Raw genomic sequence first — 20,562 nt, forward strand, 5'->3', positions numbered from 1 at the left:
CATGAGAACTGATAGACTAAGATCAGAAAGAAGGAGAGGAGGACCTCCCCTATCAGTGGACTTGGGGAGTGGCATGCATGCAGAAAGGGGAGGGAGGGTGGGATCAGCAGGGGAGGAGGGAGGGGCTCATGGGGGGATACAAAATGAATAAAGTGTAATTAATAAAAAAAAATAAAAGATTAAAAAAAAAAAAAAAAAAAAGAACACTGGTTACTTTCCCAGAGGACCTGGATTTGATTCTTAGCACCCACCTGGCAGCTCACAATTTTCCAGGGATCCAACTCCTTCTTCTGGTCTCTTTTGATACCAGGCCCACACATGGTGCACATATATCCATGCAGATGAAACACCCAGTCACATAAAATACTACTACTCCTAATGTTAACAGTAATACTGAATTTAAAAAAAAAAAAAAAAAAAAAAGGGTCACTGCATGGTGAGCATGCCTGCAATCCCAGTACCTGGAGACTACACGGAGTCTACAGCAGCTGAATGTGAGCTCTACTGTGTCTCAAGGGAAAATGACTAATCGAACTGAACCAAAGAAGAAGAAAAAAAAAGTGCCATATCACCTCATGAACACCCAAGAACCACAATTAGTTTTAAATCTCTCCGTTAAAGAAAAAGAGACGAGTGTGGAAAATAAAAAGAAATCTTCCTAGACGTAACCAGTTCTCTCTCCCCTCTGTAACCATCTGAAAACAGCAAGTTCACCTGTCTCCATTCTCCCTTTCCTCTGCTGCTTCTTCCTGTGACCTGGCTCCTGCTTTTGTCACCTCCAAGAAGCCACTCTGTCAAAGACATCAGCAGGTGCCAAATGGTGAACCCCAAGGATTCTGTTCAGCCACAGCTTGCTTAAGAGACTGCCTTGGTGTCTGCCAGTGTCTACCTCCCTCTCTGCCACTCTTTCCAATCACTGTTCTCTGCTTCCTCCTCAAGCTACTCTTTTTTTTTTTTTTTTTTTTTAACTTTTTTCCATGTCCTCCATATTCCTTTCCTAAAGCACCTGTATCTCAGGGCTCCAGGCAGTCTTCTCTTCTATGATATGCCTCAGCAGCAATTCACCTCTGCACTTTCACCAAGTTCTTTAATCTGTTCCACTGCCTCCCCCTCAAGACAGAAACCTGGGCGTCATTCTCGCCTTCCCTTTCTCTCTCTTAGTATACCATTTCTACATTTTTATGCCTCCAAATTTTAGATTCTTGTACTTAAATTGTTCTATGGCAGATACTGTTACATTCCAGCAGGTACTATGTTTATTATTTCTCATTTATTATAATTTTCTTGCCCTGATAAGGATATCCTTCCAGTACAGTTCCCAGGAAGATATTTCTAAAATGTATTTCTAAAATGTATTTCATGCTTAAAATCTTTCCCTAGCAGTTTGATCCCAGACTGGAAGTGGGGGATGGCCCACTATGAAGATCACTATCAGAACACCTAAACAAGTAGCAGAATTATACAGCATAAAGTTTCATTAACAATAATACATGGTAGTTAGATAAGGGAAGGTTCTTGCTCTACGAAAACACAGAAGAAAAGATTATGCATTAAATTAGTTAGGGAGAATTAAGCAAATAATTTAAAGAAAAAAACAGGCAAATGGGTACATAATTAAGCAAAGATAAATGTATAAACTGGTAAATGTGGATAGAGTATAAAAGAATTCTTGCAACTGTACAATTAGCTCAAGATAATTTAACATAAGCATATTGAAAATTTTCCATGTTTCCTACCACATTTAAGATAAAAGTTGAACTCCTTAAGTAGATTCCACAAGCTGACTCTTGTTGCATTTGTCCATTTCTAGTCATCAAATAACAACTAATGTACACTACACTCTTCACACACACAATTACTGAGCACATTGCTTGTTTCCAGTATGTGCTCTCTATTTTCTACATGTGCCTGACTGGCGAGGCATCCTATCCGCATGATGCTGACCAAGCCACTTGCGGATGATAAGACAACTCCTTCCTTCTTTCTGACCCCCTATTTGTCATGTCCATATTTCTATGATAGAACTGAGCACCTCAGTGTGCTTTTGTGATTTATAAGTCTAGATCCACACATTCATGTGTGTGCATGCACACACACACACACACACACACACACACACAAATGCACACATTTCCGGTTTCTTTAGTATTGGTGTGTTTCAGTTCTACTGCCTTATAGATGACAAATGGTATTATGGTAAATGATAAAGAGGACAGGGTTTAGATTCAGTCTGGAGAGCTCTGATCTATAAACTCTACAGCAATTACTTTGTTTTAAACCTCTGGGTGTGGACATTGTGCTAGTTAGTTTTTGTAAACCTGACAAAAACTCAAGTTATCTGGGAAAAGGAAACCACAATCAAGGCATTGACCTGGGAGTTCAAGATGAAATAAAATCTCCCCCAACCAAGTTGGTTTTGGTAGGTTTTTGTCACAGCAACAGAAAGTGAGCTAGAGAATACAGGGTACCTATTTGAAATAGTACTTCTATTACTGTCCTCATCTCCCTACCTCTGGGGAACCCTGCAATGAAGAGTCTCAGATCTCAAGGATTTGCAAGTTATATATTTTAAAAATGTTTTTCTTTTCATCTCGCTAATGTAGCTTTCACTAAACTTAAGTTGTGGAAAAATTCCATCCATTTTTCACCAATGGGAAAAATCTCTTCTGTATCAATTTCTCGATATTTAAAACTATTTTATGGTTTTACAAACAGTCCATTTGCCAAGTTCAAAAACAAAGGAAAAGCAAGTGACTATCAAAAATAAGGCAAAAAAAAAAATTTACCAAAATGAGAGAATTCTGCTATCAGGTTATCAAATGTTCAGATTACTGAAAATAAGAAACTACTTCAGACTGCTGACAAAACAAAACAAAACAAAAAACCCAAAGACTAGCCATTAAAGAAACTTAATCCATGTGATAATTTTCAGAACTTTCACATGTGACCTACTTTCCTTTACTTATGACCTAAATGTAACACTAGCAGAATAGGAAGGAAAGCTTTCTTCCTAGACAGATAAGGATATCTCACAAAAGAACAAAATTAAAAAATAAATAAAGTTTATAAAAAGATGCTATCAGAGCAATTTTTAAAGAAACTATATCAAAGTGAATATGGCATATTATAGAAAAGGGAGAAGCACTATAAAATTTCCTTTATAATTAAAATAAAGTTTTATTCTATAAATAAGTGCTAGGTATATAGCTCAATGGTAGAGTGCTTGCACAGCATACATATGACCCTGGGTTCAATCCCCAGAACCATGAAAAGAAAACATCAGATGAGGTGCATTATGACTCATAATCCTAGTACTTGGGAGTGAAGAGATAGAAGGATGAAGAGTTGCAGGCCAGTGAGTATGAGCTTAGAGCCTAGGCTATATGAGACCTGATTTCAAAACACACAAACCTAAATAAGTAAATAATAAAAAGTGGAAGGTGGAACAGAAAGAAATGGATGACAGTCTAAGTCTAAGAAGAACATAGCTTCATATAGGAAGCAGAGTGTGAAGAAATGTGGCTAAAGTGTTTTAAACATGGAAATTACCTTATTCATAATAAGACTGACATACTGCAATCATAATAAAAACATCTATTCAATAATCACGTCCAAGAGCACATGGCATTAAGATAGCATTTTAGGTTAGAAATATAATAATGATGGTGGTTAGGAGAGTGGGATTTCACTGAATTACCTTTCCTGCTTCAGAGCATATTCCAACATTTTGATCCTCCTGACGAGATCTTTCTTCAAATTTTCTTGACCTTTCCTTTCCCCCTGAAGGAAGGCAATCTGAGCCTGTAAGAGAGAGAAAGGCAGAACTTAGTTCAAAACAAACATTTAAAAAGCTTTTAGAACAGCAGACAATCAATACAATTCCTTCTAAAATCTTTAACAATGCAAACTAAACGAGGAAAAGTCTTAATTTGAAAAAAAAAATATCCACAGGAGACCTATGTGCAGCTTATTCAGATGAAGGATGTTACAGTGTGTGGTGCCGATCTTCCCTAAGGACCTAGAAAACAAACAGGATACAAGGCAGACAAGCAGCTTGTCCAAGGTATATTTATACCTTGGAAAAGGTTTCATTTTTATAAAGAATGAAGGCAGGAAAGTAAAATGACCAGAACGCTTATAAATTCTTTCAGATTAAGAGTTTCATTATCAAGATCAAGAGAGTTAAACACTAAGGGTTGAAATAACATCTCTACTTAAAGAACTGCAAGTGCTAGAATGTTAGCTTCTCCAAGCAATTTGGAATCCTATAAAGGCAGGAAGGAGCTCTATCCAAACCACCAATTTACTACTGGCACATGCTCCTCTCACCCATTTCCACCAGACCAGTCCAGAGAGATACACAGACAGCAATGGCATTTAAATATGTGCTCTGCTTTCCATTTGTAAGAAATGACTTTAAAACGTCCCTAAAGAATTCTGAGGGTTGTGTGTAGGTCTTGTGCAGGTCTTTCAAACTTATTTAGGTTTGTGTGTTTTGAAATCAGGTCTCATATAGCCTAGACTCTAAGCTCATACAGCTGTTCTGAGTGCCACGGTCCTGAGATAGTGAGAGGGTTTACAGGTATTTTAACTGTGTTGTTTTGCCTGGTCTCTGGTTTTGGTGCCTGTCTCCTTAGGCTGTGTCTTGAGAATTCTAACATATCTCGTACCAAATAAGGTACAAAAAAAAAAAAAAAAAAAAAAAATCTGAGGATTGTTCCACTACGGTTTAGTGACTAAACCAATAAACTTAGTTCTAAATTTTAAAAGACTCAATTCTACTTATTTAGTACCATAATGAACATCAACTCCAATTTGCTAGTGTTCTTATAACTTTCAAATTATAGTTATTATGATGCGTTTATTTTCATTTCAAATGCTTTTAATTTTTTTTATTTTAACTAAAAAAACATCTTTATTAAAAGAATGGCAAACATTCATCTGTATATAGAAACACGCTTTCAAATTTAGATAAACAAAGGAAAAGGCACAGAATATCCACATTCCTCAAAGATCCTAACATGCTTTAAACAAGCAGCAAACTGCTTTGACAGAGAAACGTGTACACTTTTCTAAAAACAGTGTTAATAAAAACAATGAATCTAATCAGTGTAACCAAACAAAGTAATAATAATATAAATTGCAAACTTTCCCCTTTTTTAAATAAAGATTTATTATGTATACAATGTCTGCCTGTATGTTTGCCTGCATACCAGAAGAGGGCACAAGATCCCATAGATGGTTGTGAGCCACCATGTAGTTGCTGAGAATTGAACTCAGGACATCTGGAAGAACAGACAGTGCTCTTAGCTACTGAGCCATCTCTCCGGCCCAACTTTCCCCTTTTTATTCTTTGACAATTTCTGAATTTCTGACATGTCATGGATTCTAGTTAACATATAACATCAAGTCTAAACTGTGAGACTCCAACTAATGGGCAACTTGCCTCATCTTCCCACAACACATTCACTGCCCTGTTCTATCAACTCCTGTGAAACAGGGGTCTAGTTAAATAATCAAAAATAGGAAGCCAGGCTGCAGTGGCACACACCTGTAACACTAGCACTTGGGAAGCAGATCTTAGTGTGTTTTAGGTCATGCTGGTCTACAGAGCAAGTCCCAGGACAGTCAGGGCTACACAGAGAAATAAAACAAAAACAAAAATAAAAAATCAAAACAGAAGAGGCCAGACTTGGTGACTACACAAAAACTGGCAGCCGTGGAGAGCAAAATTGAAAGATTCGTGGAGCCATGGTCCTTTTCCAGATCACTGATATTCAGAAGCCACTCTTACAAAGGACAAAGAAGACACTGAGGAAACAATATCAGAGTCCTTCCACACCAATTTTCTTGTGATCTTCAAAAGTGTTAAATTTTGGCTCTGTTGGTCTCCTTTTGGAGTTCCTGTACCCGTCTAGGTCTTTTTATCTCCCCCTTCTTTCATAAAATTCTACGCATTCTGCCCAAAGTTTGGCTGTGAGTCTCAGCCTCTGCTTTGCCACCTCTATCAGCGGAGTCTTTCAGAGGCCGTCTACGGTACGCTCCTGTCCTGTTCCCTGTCTTCTGCTTCTGATGTCTATCACATTTGCCCTTCTGAATAAGGGCTGAGCATGTTCCCTAGGGTCTTCCTTTTGTTTAGCTTCTTTAGGAGTATAGATATTGGTATGTTTTTATCCTATATCATGTCTAATAGCCACTTACGAATGAGTATATACTAATTCCCCAATCAAGGACAATGCATGGAGAGGACCTAAAACTCCTGCTCAGATGTAGCCCATAGATTCAATCTCCAAGTGGGTTCCCTAGTAAGGAAAGCAGGGGCTGTCTCTGGCATGAACTCAGTGGCTGGCTCTCTGATCACCTTCCCCTGGTGGGGGTGCAGCCTTGCCAGGCCACAGAGGAAGACAAAGCAACCAGTCCTGATGAGACCTGGCAGGCTAGGGTCAGAGAGAAGGAAAGGAAGTCCTCCCCTATTAGTGGACTAGGGGACGGGGATAGGGGGAGAATGGGGAGGGTAGGATTGGGAGATGAGGGAAGGGGCCACAGCCTGGATACAAAGTGAATAAATTTAATAAATAATAATGATTAATAAAAAAGAGAAAAAATAAAAAATTTAAAATTTTTTTTATAAGTATTAATTCGTAAAAGCCACAGAAAAAGTGTTCCAGGCTGAATAACTAAAGAAACAAGAAGCCAAATACAAGACATCATTTTGAACTTCAATGTACTATACAGAGACATTGTGAGACAGGCAGTAAAACAAGAATGAAACCTGGTGATTAAAAAGTACAAGATAAAAGTACAAGATTTTCCTCATTGGCTTTAAAAAAAATGATACACAATATGAAAATAAAAGGTTCCATCACAACCCAAAAAGCCAATAACATACAAACAGAGAAAACTAAGAGTACTGAAACTAAGTTAGAGGCAAAAGAAAAATATTCATTTTGACATTATCATTTAACAATGAGCTAGAAGTGCTGACAAAAGTAGTTTGATCAAGGAAGAAATAAGTGTAAAAATAGAAAGAGGAAGAAAAGACATTAAAAACATTTGTGTTAGGTGTTGTTTTCTTTCTTTTTTTTGAATTATAAATACTGTAAGTGGTATCAAAAATAACATGAATTAATAAAAAAACTTTCATGTTCTTAATAAACTCAACATTACAAAATTGTATTTCTTCCTAATGTTTTGCAAGCTACCAGCAAATTTAATAAAAATTAAAAAGCCAGACACAAAAATCCTAAATTTCAGATAGAAATAAGAAGCAAGATTAAAGAAACAAACAAAATGACTTCAAAGCTCTAAAACATTTTAATTTTTATATTTGTTTAATTTTATGTGCATGAGTGTTTGCTTGGATGGATGTGTGCACCGTGTGTATGCCTGGTTCCTGCAGATTCGAGGAGGGGGCACTGGATCCCCTGTAACTGGAGTTACAGACAACTGTGAGCCTTGGTGTGAGTGCTGAGAATCAAACCCAAGTTCTCTGCAGAAACAGTAAGTGTTCCTAATGCTGAGCCACCCCTCTTTACCAAAACTCTAAATACTGAAAACACATAATGGCGCACACTGGTATAGCACAATCTAAAACAAATTCAAATAAAGATTTTTTTGTTTTGTTTTGTTTTTTGAGACAAGGTTTCTCCATGTCGCCCTGGCTGTTCTGGAATTCATTCTGAATACCAGGCTGGCCTCAAATCCAGAGATCCATCTGCCTCTGCCTCCCAAGTGCTGCGATTAAAGAATATGCCACCACTGTCCCACAAATAAAGACACTTTAAAACTGAGAAGTGGTCTAAGGGTATGCTTGATGACAGAGCACATGCTTAGCATGTGGAAGCTTCAGTCTCTAGGGCTAAAAGAAACTACACTGTTTCTTTCTTTGTTTATATGTATGTGTATGTGCACGTGCTAGTGTCCGTGTGTACATGGGTGTGGAGGCCAGTGGATAACGTTGTCTATTGTTCCTAGGGTACATTTTGAGGCCATAAAAGACTAATGAATATCACTTAAAAATTTTAAGCAGTAATTAAAAAGTTGCTGAAAATTATTTTAAAAAATAAGATACTTCCTGAAAAAAAGAGCAAAACAAAACTACAGATAACACAAATCACAAGAGTTTATTTTTTTTTTGTAATTAAAATACATAGCATACCTACAAATCAGTAAAACAACAAGAACTCAATAGAAAAACAAAGGACATGTAGACAGAAGGAAATCTAAAAGACTCAAATATACTAAAAAGATGTTCAATGTAAGTATAAAAAATGTCAAAATAACATAAGCTAGGCATGGTGACACATGCCTGTCATCCCAGCAAGAAAGAGGCTGAGGAAGGAGGATTCAAAGTTTGGGATCAGCTTGGGCTACATAAGTAAAGTTCAAGCAAATACACATCAATTAGTTCATTATGTAAAATCCCACTTCTTTTTTCTCTTTATTGTGGCTTGATCCCCAATTTATCAGGTAGCCTACACTACATATATTCAAGATCAGACTAGAGATATAACAAGATCCTGACTCAAACTAACAATAACAAAACACAATGTTTCCATCATTTATTTATTTGTACTTATTTCTATGATGTAGTGCTATGAACAGCTTCCCTCTGGAATGGGTAATATCTATTAGTCTGCAAATACATATATTCTTTAAACCAGCAATTTTAGAATGGTATCTTTTAGGCACATATGTAAAATGGCAGATAAAAAAAAAAAAAAAAACAGGTAAAACTATAGGTATAAAACATTGTCCATCAGGTTAAAAAGTATTAGCAGACCTGGAGAAATAAGTGCCTTACATAAGGCCTCTGGAACAGTGATAGCACTGTGAGAGTAATGCCAATCTTGTTGATTTTCTTCTGGAAAACACAGACTTAAGGCACATGTTGCTACAGGTAGAAACTACTTTCTTCTATAAATAGCATGAGCCTAAAGCACAACTGGTATACATCTGTTTTTTTTTTTTTTTTTTTTAGTTTTTATAAATCACAGGTAAAGATTGCCAAGATCTCACAATATACTTTTGTCTGAGTTGGATTATTTGATTGAAAATGAGAAGGGTGGGACATAAAAGGAAGGGCTGAAAAGAAAAGAAGGGGGAACGGGGTGGGGTAGGGAGAGAAAAGAAACATCTATCAAAGAATACTTTTTGGCTGTTACCATGGATAGATCGAAATACTTTGGTAGAGAATTATATACAAGAGAGTAAAAGAAGAGGATGAAGAGCCAGGCACGGTGGTGCTCACCTGTAATCCCAGCACTCAGGGAGGCAGAGGCAGGCAGATCGCTGTGAGTGCAAGGCCAACCTGGTTTACAAAGTGAGTCCAGGACAGCCAAGGCTACACAGAGAAACCCTGTCTCAGAAACAAACAAACAAAAAAAGAAGGGGGGGGGGGAGAAGAGGAGCAGTTTGCAGCCATTTGACTAAAAAGAAAAAAAAAAAGGTAAATTTATCATTATGCCTCTCTATAATAATTCAAGTATATAATAATTATAAATGCTTCTCTAGGTATTAAGGTGATTGAGAGACAGAAGACCAAGAGTTTCAAGTACTTTAAGTTCATTCTACACCTTTTGAATGTTGTCCCTTAGGCATGTTAATATGCTTTTCAAGTGTTTTAATGAAAAACTATTACAGCCAAAACCTCATCTACCAAATCCAGTTCCCAAGCCATCAATTTGTAGACTCTTTTTGGATATTATAGTCAAAATTCATTTTTTAAGAGAGAAATTAAATGCACAAAGAGATTAAGTGGTTTGCATCCCATGGTACAGCATTCTCATAAATGAACTAAGATAATGAAAAGAGAAAATGAATGCACCATCACTTTGAAAACTCAAGGCACACACCTACCTGAGAGACGGTTTTTGTAATGCAGTGTGACAAAATGCAGCTGCTCAAGAGATGCCTTAAATGAATTCCCTATATGCCCCTGGCAGTAGAGTTCATCTGAAATGAGAGGCAGAGATTCTCAGAAAGCAAATCTACTGGCCTCCAGTGGCTATTGAGGTGATAGACTCAGTTGTTTATGTTTGTAGTTACAGTTGAACAACCTTTTCAGAAAGCTCAGTGGCACTAAAAAGCATTAATATTCTTAAAGTCTTCTAATTTCCCAGAATCAGGGAAATGAGTGAGATTAACAACAATCAATCCTTAATTTTTTTTTTAAAATTAGAGAAATAAATATAATCAAAGATAAGGTATCAAGCTATCTTTTAAGTTATTTTAGATATTTTAAAAACTCATAATTCAGCATAATCATTCTCTAAAAGTATTTGTACATAATGGTAGTTTTAAAAAAGATTACTTATGTTTAAAAAAGGCATTAAGGCTTTTCTAGATGCATGTAGGTTTTCTATATCTGAGTAGAACTTTCATTTTTTTTCATCCATAGAAGCAAATAAAACAAACAAACAAAAAAGGTAAAAGCAATAGTACATGAATATTGGACCACAGTCTACAAGGCAAACCAGAAGTTAGTTGTTTGGTTTTCTGATGTTATGGATTCAACCGACGACCTTGGGTATGATAGGCAAGCTTTCTACTTATAAACTTTATCCTAAACACTGAGCTATATCCCTAGCCCAAGAAGTTTATTTGTAAGTCATTTTCAATTTTGTCAAAAAAATGTATACAGGTTTAACATTGTCTGTATCTGAAAATATGAAGTCCAAAACATTCCAATCCCCGACATTTCTGTGAGCATCAGAACACCTCTTGGACTTATGTTCAGCCGGTAAAGTCTATGTAAAGCTTCCAAAAACATCCATGAATGTTTAAACACATCTGCCCAAGCACTTTGGATAAAGTTGAACATGGACCACAAATCTTCTACCCCTAAGCAGAGTCATCTGTATGCACAGGATCTACTAAACAATTAAAGAACGAAAACCTACGCCATGCTTTCTTAAGGCTATTATAAATCATTCAGCACTCTATCCTTTAAAGAATTAGAATGCTAAATTGAAGCAGGGCATGGTGGCACAGACCTTTAATCCCAGCAGAATGGCAGTGACAATAATAATAACAGAATAGCCACCAATTTTGCTAAGACTCTTTTCAGATACCAGTCAGCTTTTAGCTACGTGTCACAGTGCTCACCACGTACTCACATCCTTGACAATGAAATGCTGTGTTTTCTTCTATGTGTTTTATCAAAAAGTTTTATAGTTTTTTTAGTTTTATTTTGCAATTTCTGGCAACTGTTTAGTAAAAATAAAAGTAGGCATTTTGTTGTTTACAAAAAAGAAAAGGGAGAAGGGACTATAGATTTTAGTATGTTTATCCTATATTGTATGGCTATCATCCAATCATAAATGAGTACATACCATATGTGTCTTTCTTGAGGTGGTGCTATTCCTAATTTTATGAGAAAGTGCCAGATTGATTTCCAAAGTGGCTGTACAAGGTTACATTCCTACCAGCAATAGAAGAGGGTTCCCCTTTCTCCACAACCTCTCCAGCATGCATAATCCCTTGAGTTTTTGATCTTAGCCATTCTGATGGCTGTGAGGTGAAATCTCAGGGTTTGATTTGCATTTTCTGAATGACTAAGGATGTTGAGCACTTCTTTAAGTGTTTCTCTACCATTTGATATTCCTCTGTTGAGAATTCAAGGAGGACCCTAGGGAAGATGCTTAATCCTCATTCAGAAGAGCAAACAGGATAGATATTGGAAGTAGGAGAAGACAAAGGAACAGGACAGGAGCCTTCCACAGAAGACCTCTGAAAGACTACCCATCAGGTTATTGAAGGAGATTCTGAAACTCATAGCCAAATTTTGGGCAGAATGTTGGAACCCTTATGGAAGAAGAAGGAGATAGAAAGACCTGGAGGAGACAGGAGCTCCACAAGAAGAACAACAGAGCCAAAAACCTGGGCCCAGGGGCCCCTACAGAGACCAATACTCCAACCAAGGACCATGCATGGAGGACCTAGACCCCTGTTCAAAGGGAGCCCACAGGCTGCTCAATTTCCAAGTGGGTTTCCTATTAAGGGGAACAGGGGCTGGTTCTTTGTTCACCTCCCCCTGAGGAGGAAGCAGGCTTACCAGGCCACAGAGGAAGGTGATGAGACCTGATAGGCTAGGGTCAGCAGCCAGTCCTGATGAGACCTGATAGGCTAGGGTCAGACAGAAGGGGAGGAGATCCTCACCTATCAGGGACTAGGGAAAAGGCACAGGGTGAGAAGAGGGAGGGTGGGTGAAACTGGGAGGAGATGAGGGAGGGGCTGAAGAGGGGATACAAAGTGAATAAAATGTAATAAACAAACAAACAAACAAACAAATGAGTAAATAAGTAAGTAAAATTAAAAAAAAAAAGAAGAGAAAGAAAGAGAAGGCAACAGAGCCTCAGGCCTGGCTTTGCAAGGCTGAGCCAGCTGGTGCCCTCAGATAAAGTGCAGGATACAACGTGAGACCCAGAGCTGTGGAGGGTAGGTGCAGCTCCTAGCCAGTGCCCAGGGGCTTGATGCTAGGCTCTCACAGAAGGACTAACAGCAGCTCTAGCCCAAAGCCCAGCAAGGGCAGCCTGCTAGACTGAGCTGAACAGAGGGACCACCTTTTCCTTGTGAGAAGAAAAGCTGGGTGTGGCCAGCGGCCAATGTGACATGTTGGCTGAGCTGCAGGAACCTGCACCCACAGAGGGGTGGCAGGGTGGAGAAGCTTGGCATAGCAGAAGGCATGCCAGCAACAGCGTAAAAATCACAACAGCTGCAGGTATGCGGAAATGGCGGGAAAAGCTGAGACGTCATCAGACTTGTGAATACCTGGGAAGTCCTTAAAAAGAGAGTTAAGTAGTATAAAAATAAGCCACATAAGGATGAGAAAGAGTTCAGAGAAAATTAAATGAAGAAAAAGATATTAAGTTAGAAAGCAGTAAAAGAGAAATAAGTAAATGCACAAAGAAAGTAAAGTCTCTGTAGAAGAGAAAAAGAGACATAGATAAAAATGGTTTGAATGGTGCACAGATGCTAAAGAAAGTAAAGAAACCGAACATAGACATTAAGTTTGAATATAAAAAATAAAAGTCTCTGAAGAGAAAGAAAAGTAAATAAAAATATTGTATAAATGCATAATAAAGTGGAGTCTCGGATGAAAGGAGACAGAGAGATTAAAAAGAAAATATTTTCTATGTTAAAAAATAGAAAATACAATGACAGAGGACATAGAGATCCCATATAATTTTGTTTTTATTGTCAGTATAAAAATAATTATGTTTTCAGTAATGATTGCAATGTTATATATCGTTCTCAAGAGAGATTAGAACAAAACAGAATCAGAAAATCGACTAAAGAGTTCAATTCCCAGCCACCACATGGTGGCTTACAACCATCTATACAGCGATCTGATGCCCTCTTCTGGCATGCAGGTGTACATGCAGATAGAGCACTCATATACATTAATAAAGAAAAAAAAAAAGATTCTTTTAAAAAAAAAAGCTTTAAAAAAAGTAAATACAAATAAAATATAGTGGGATGTCTATTTAGCTATGGAGACACATTTACAATTAATTTTACACTCAACAGTGATTTTTTAATGTACTTATTCTACATTGAGCTTTACTTTTGAGAAATTAGGGGGCTTATGAACATTTCCTCACAAAAAATATTTCTGGGACATTTTTATGTATTTGTCACTTCTGTTCAATAACACAAGGCAAATTTTTAGATAATAAATTGCCTCTGAAATGCTACCAGAGTAGCACTTTCTCACAAAGTAAACCTCATCTCTATACATGCAATTACAAAACAAAAGAAAAAAGGAAAAAGCCTAAACTTCACAATTCATCATGTAAAACACTAATTACTTCACATCGTCATCTCACGGCATCATACAAGTTACCAAATGCCAGTAAATTCCTGATGATCTCATAATTTCTGTTCCCTCAACTCATCCATATTCCTAAACCTACAAACGTTCCTGACAATTGCTTAAACGCTTGGCAAGAAAACTGAATTAAAAAATGTTTTTATAAGCCAGGTGTATGTAGTAGCATAACCTGTAATTCCAGCACCTGGGGGATGCAGGTAGGAGGCTCAAGATCAAGGTCATCCTTGGCTACATAGTGAATGAGAGACCAGCCTACATTCCATGCTACCTTGTCTCAAAACGAAACAAAAGTCTATCAGTGCACACACATGAAAGAATGAAGGAATTAAGAGGTGCTGGAGAGACAACTCACTGCTTAAGAACACAGATTTATCTTACAGAGACCTTGGTTTGGTTCCTAGAACCCAAATCTGGTGAATGGCTCACAATCATGTATAACTCTTAGCACCAGCTCTAGGCTTCCATGAGGAATCACGTGTATATGCACATGCCTTCACCCCAAAGGCACACATATTCACATGTTAAAAAATAAAATAAACCTTTTAAAAATAAGATGTTGATAGTTAAATACTTAATGTTTATAGTTACACAGTCTACTGTTTTGAGAGCTAGGCAAAAGACACTGTTACGGCAATACAGAAGTTAAGGGTCAACAAACAAGCTAAAATTCCAAGAATTCAACCTAATAGTATGTATTGTAACTGAAGTTCAAAAGCAATAAACAGAAGTTTTATTTAAAGCGGGGTATGGGGGGGAGGGCTGGAGAGATGGCCCAATGATTAAGAACACTTCTAGTAACCATATGGTAACTCTCAACTGTCAAGAGGATCTGACACCCTCTTCTGGCCTGGACACCAGGCATGAATGCAGTGCACAGACATATATATAGGCAAAATATCCACGCATATAAAATAAAAATAAACCTTAAAAATCAGGTGTGGTGGCACACATAGCTCTAGAAAGGCAGAGGGAGAGGCAGGCAAATCTCGGAGTCTGAGGCCAGACTGGTCTAGGCAGCCCGTTCCAGGCAAGCAAGGGCTAGTGAGACTCTAAACCCCTTTAGCAACCCTCTATCTCCAAAAATATTTACATTGTGATCCATAACAGTAGCAAAATTATAGTTATGAAGAATCAACAAAAATGATTTTATGGTCTGGGGTCACCACAACATGAGGAACTGTATTGAAGGGTTGTGGTACTAGGAAGGTTGAGAACCATTGCCTCAACAAATAAACAAAACCACCCCCAAGTTTTTTTTTTTTTATGAAAAATGTCTTTCCTGTCACCACCAAAACCAAACAGCTAGTAATGGTGTAAAGAAGTAAAATACAAGCAATAAGAAAATGAGAGTTCATAACTAGAAAATGAACAAAATGCTAAATTTGGTTATAGTTGGTAGCTATGAATAGGAACAAGTCTACCAAATATTCTATACCAAAAGGAAAAAGAAATCATTAAACTGATAAAACAAAGAAAGCAATGACTCAATGGAAACACAATTCAGAGTCAGCATCCTACTCAAAGATCTTAATTTTAAGAAGTTTGCTTACAAACAGAGCCTCTGTACTAGCTGGTGCTGCTTATCATTAGAAAGCTCCAAGAGTTCTACATTTTTAAACAATAGCCCTGGGCTATACCTGAAGCAGTATTCTTCAGAGCTATAGCTTTCACCTTCTGTGATTATGATGCTATAAATTGAGGCGGGTGAAGATAAGTACAATTTCTACCAAATGGAATCGATACCCCACAACTTATTCAGGCCTTCTTTCTATTCATAGCCTATGCTTCAACTGCAGCATCTGTCTTCAGAGAAGAACTCCAACTCCCCATGTCTGTGCCTTCCTTCACATTTACCTTCACCTCTTCCCCACCCCATAAACACTTTTATTTTCAAATTATGCTGATATGACTTAGCTCACACTATTATCGCCTTTAAAACACAAAAACACTATTTCCTATTTCCAGCTTGAAAACAAAAAGATTACCTATAAATATAAAGTTAGTGCTTCATGAAGCTTACAATACCTTTCAGTTTTCCAGAAAAATTTAAGGCAGTGTTAAAAAATTCTCCATCAGAAATAATCTATGTTCTTAAACAGTTAGGTTTCGAACAACTTAAGACGGTGAAATTTTCCAGGTCAATATACAAAAATACTCTGGTCAAGACAGTAAGATTCAGAAAAAATTGGGGAAGAAAAAAAAGTCAGCTAAGAAGAAAAGAAGAGAGAGCCAGGTATGATGGTGTATGCTTGTAATTCCAACATGTGGTGACTGAGGCAGGGGAATTACCATGAATTCAAGGCCACATAACAGTATAAGGCTGATCAATACTTGACAGCAAGACTTGCTTTAACTACAAAACAAAAGTGGAAGGAAAGAAAAAGGAGACAGGCTTTGCTAAATAAAAATTAGAGTATTTATTTGAAAGTTAGTAAATAGCCATTCTGAAGAGACAGTTGAGAAAAGAAACAGACCAAACAGATTAGTTAGAAAATATCCACTCCTTAATCAGAAAGAATAAAAAAAACATACTTTTAAAAATAATTTTATTACCAGTAATATTTCAACAAGGAAAATCAGCCAAATAAAGAAAGAGGAAAAGAGTGGAGGGGCAGAGGAGGTAAGAGTGGGGGAGAGAAGGAGAGAGAAGGGTGGGGAAATGAAGAGCTAAAACTAGGTGAATAATTAGCGAACTGGTTGCTATACAAATGCATAAATGAGTTATTTTAACAAGCCTATAAAGTATGTTGTGAACATTAATGTCTTTTTAAAGATTACGTTTCTAAGTGCTCAGTGGTTAAAAGCATTTGCTGTAGTTGCAGAGGACTGGAGTTCAGTTCTCAATCCCCATGTCAAGTGGCTCAAAATCACCTGTAGCTCCAGCGCCAGGGCACATGATGCCTGTGGCATGTGCCCACACCTGTTCCCATATGCACAAACCCACATGCAGATACACACCTACACACAACTAAAAGTAACAAAATAGACCTTTAAAAGGATAAATCTTTAAGGATTTCTATTTTTTCTAAAGGAAATAAACAACATTGTTATCACCCAAAGGGAAATATTAGCAAAATAAATGTTAGAAGATTAAGGATATTTGCTAATAAAGAGCAATAATTGAGAAAAGCAGATTATAAGCAACTTTCTCAAAAACACACAGGTATAGCCAGATGGGCCTGACCTGAACCTCAGCCTATATCTGATGTTTTCCATTTGCATTTGTTCTCATAAATAATATCAGTCTCTAGTCCGTTTTCGTGTTCTAAAATGTCAAATTCTCATGAAACCCTAGTTAACCTCAAACTTACTGAGTAGGCAAGGATCATCTTGCAATTCCTGATCCTCTTGCTTCCACCCCCCAAGTGCTGCAACTACAGGCATGCACACACCTGTCTCCGTTATTCCTGTTTTAGTTAGACTCAATCAATCTGTTGACTCTATTTTATTACATGTATTTATCTTGTGTGTGTGCATGCCCACAAGCATGTGTGTGCCTCTGTTTAACCTGTGGAAGTTAAAGGACACCATGGAGAAGTTGGGTCTCATCTGGCTTGGCATCAGGAGCCTCTTCCTGCTGAACCTTGCCCTCAGCCCTCTGTCACGCTGTATTTTCAAAATAAAAGGAAAACCATGAGCACAGAATTCACTTCCAGATTTTCTACAGTGACTTTTCCAAAGCACTTGTCATACAGCTAACTGCCTTATTACCTTAATCCTCGACTGACACAGGCTGCCTAAGATGCTAAACACTCGACCACACCAACATGGCCTCTGAGAGCTAGTTCTGCTACTTAGTGGTGACAAATTATTTAACGTTGCTAAACTTCCACTTTTCTTAGTAAACTCACAATGCTATTACTAAAACTAAATGACATAATGTATACCAATGGTTCTAGAACATTTTTCAGTGCTAAATCATTGTTCATGGTCTGAAACTGGGGCCATAATCCTGAGTACACACAATCTGAATGCTGTAATTGCAAATGTTTAAAATCCCCAAACAGACCAAATATAAAAAACTTATTCATTCATTCATTCATTCATTCATTCATTCATTCATTCACTCATTCATTTATTTGAGGCAGGGTTTTTCTATGTAGCCTTGGCTGTCCTGGCCTGCAATTGGCTGTGTAGACCAGGCTGGCCACAAACGCACACAGATCCTCCTGCCTCTGCCTCCTGAGTACTGGAATTAAAGGCATTCGGCACCATGCCCAGCCCAAAAATACAATTCTTGAAAAAGTTTAAATTATTTAAAAGATGTTTACCTATTATATTGGGGTTTGAGAACTATACAAAATATATCAGACTATTTCATCGGCCACTTTACTTACTAAATTTAGCAATACATTTTTTTGTAAGCATAAGGTAGAAAATGACAGAAAGGCATAAGAGTTACAAGTAAATTAACTGTATCCATACAGAAACACACCAATAGCCACACAAGTAAACGCAAATCAGTTAGGAAGTAGTTCCATACACTCCAACGCAGTATCACACTAGACAATTTAAATCTCTTGATGAAACAAGAAAAAAGCCTACAAGGGCCCTAAAGATGCCACCAAATGCTCTGAGATATGATAAATACTTTCAGCAAAACAAAACATGAAAATGAGTAGGTATTTTTATCATCCCAATATTGATCATATTGTGAAAGAAATAAGACACAATCCCACTAACAGCCCCAGAAACAAAAGAGAGAAGGACTGAAGGCAGGTGGCTTGCATTCAACACATGTCTAAAAACTTGTGCATTCAACAAATCATTCTGCAAAACGAAATATAAACGAATGAAAGTCATTCTCTTTCTCTCCTCCTGTGAAAAAAAATCAATTCAGAATAGCTTAAAGGGTCTGATGTAAAACCTAACTCTGACACTGCTTGGGGCAATCACAAGGACACTTAACTCACAGGTGGACGAGATTCTGAAAGGACTTAACAACATAGAAGGGGGTGCCAAGAACTGACAAATGAACTGCATGAAATTAAAAAGCTGCAAAACAAAGAAAACAAGAGTGAGAACCTCTGCCAGCTGGAATCTGACAGATGATTAATATCTAGAATATATAAAAAAAAATCTCAAAAAACTCAAACAAGATGTGTGTGTGTGTGCATGGGCAAAACAATGCCATTTGTAGGGAATATGGGTAAAAATGAGAATATTGTGTTTAGCAAGCCCGGTATGAAGACAAATATACCCGGCTTGCTTTGAGGGCTTAACTGTACTTGAATTCATGATGGTCCTGCTTAGCCTCCAAAGTGCTGGGATTACAGCTGTATACCACTACCCCACCTAAGCTTCAATATTTTTATACACATACACAAGGCTTACAAAGTCAATTTATGATAATGTGCCTGCTTGGAGACAAGTCTGTGGAAAATCCACATAGTGAATTTGAATTGAGACTTTACACAATTACACCTCTAGTTGTACAAATGATGCCAAATGAAATATACAGAGGAAATAATTTTTGTGTGTGTGATGCTGATTAATTAAAATAATTAAAAAGTAAAAAGAAGAGACTGGAAAATCCTTTGAGCTCACTAGCCAGTCAGCCTGGCCTACTTGAAAGGTTCAAGGCAAGACTAGTGAGAAACTTGGGATCTAGGGAGCACCTGAGGAAACATACACGTATTTGTACATGCATTTGTGCATACGTGCACACACACAGAGAGAAAGAAAGAAAAGAATTATGAAAGCTGCATGTGGTTTCATGTACCTGTGATCCCAGCACTCTTGAGACTAAAGCAAGAGGATTTCAAGATTTCAAGTTCCAGGCCAGTCTAGATACACACAGCAAGATCCTATCTCCAAAAAATAAAGGGAAGATGGACATACACACACACACACACACACACATATATATATAAATAGTGGACAATGGGCAACTGTGGGAGGCAGTAGTCCATCAAAGCTGTCACAATAATAAATCACATTTTGAAGTTTCACAATGCAATAGTTAGCTAAGTTTTTTCTTTTCTTTAGAAAATGGAGCCTGAAGTAGTCACCTCCTGTAACCACGAGGGACTTGCAGTGGAGGGAGGAGGACACCAACCCACCCACAAAACTTTAAAGCCAAAATCTGTCATTCCTATAAGAAGTGTAGTGATATGATGGAGCAGAGATTGGGGCAAACCAATGACTAGCCCAACTTGAGTCCCATCCCATGGGACAGAGCCAACTCCAGACTGGGGCAAACCAATGACTCCCATCAGTAGGAGAGCCAACTCTTGACACTGTATCAATGATACTCTGCTATGCTTGTAGTCAGGAGCCTAGCATAACTGTCTTCTGAGAGGCTTCATCCATCAGCTGATAGAAACATATGCAAAGACCCACAGCCAAACAATAGGCCGAGCTTGGGGTGTCTTGTGGAAGAATGGGGTGAAGATGAGAAAGCGCCAGAAGGGTCAGGGACACTATAAGAAGACCAACAGAGTAAACTAACCTGGGCTCATGGGGGCTCACAGAGACTGAATCACCAACCACAGGGCACACACAAGTAGACCTAGAACCCCTATATAGATGTAGCAGATGTGCAGCTTGGTCATCATGTGGGTCCCCTAACAACTAGAGTGGGGACTATCTCTGACTCTGTTGCCTGCCTTTGGGTCCCTTTCCCCCAGCTGGGCTGCCTTGTCTGGCCTCAGTGGGAGAGCATGCCCTTAGTCCTGCTGGAGCTTAAGGTGTCAGGGTGGATTGGTACCCCTTGAGGACCTCCCCTT

The 20,562-nt window shown here is 37.9% G+C and overlaps 1 protein-coding gene across 4 annotated transcripts in view; it reads right to left on the reverse strand.

Annotated features, from left to right (window-relative positions):
• Strn (striatin) overlaps nt 1-20,562 on the reverse strand; it is an 85,258-nt gene that overhangs the window by 45,223 nt on the left and 19,473 nt on the right. For all 4 annotated transcript variants that reach the window (XM_055618463.1, XM_055618457.1, XM_055618448.1 and 1 more), the window contains exon 2: nt 3,698-3,801. In XM_055618463.1, the coding sequence (XP_055474438.1) occupies nt 3,698-3,801 (104 nt within the window). The remainder of the gene's footprint in view (nt 1-3,697; nt 3,802-20,562) is intronic.

Source organism: Psammomys obesus, unplaced genomic scaffold (genome assembly GCF_907164565.1).
Source record: "Psammomys obesus unplaced genomic scaffold, mPsaObe1.curated_primary_1811, whole genome shotgun sequence".
NCBI classification, from domain to species: Eukaryota; Metazoa; Chordata; class Mammalia; order Rodentia; family Muridae; genus Psammomys; species Psammomys obesus.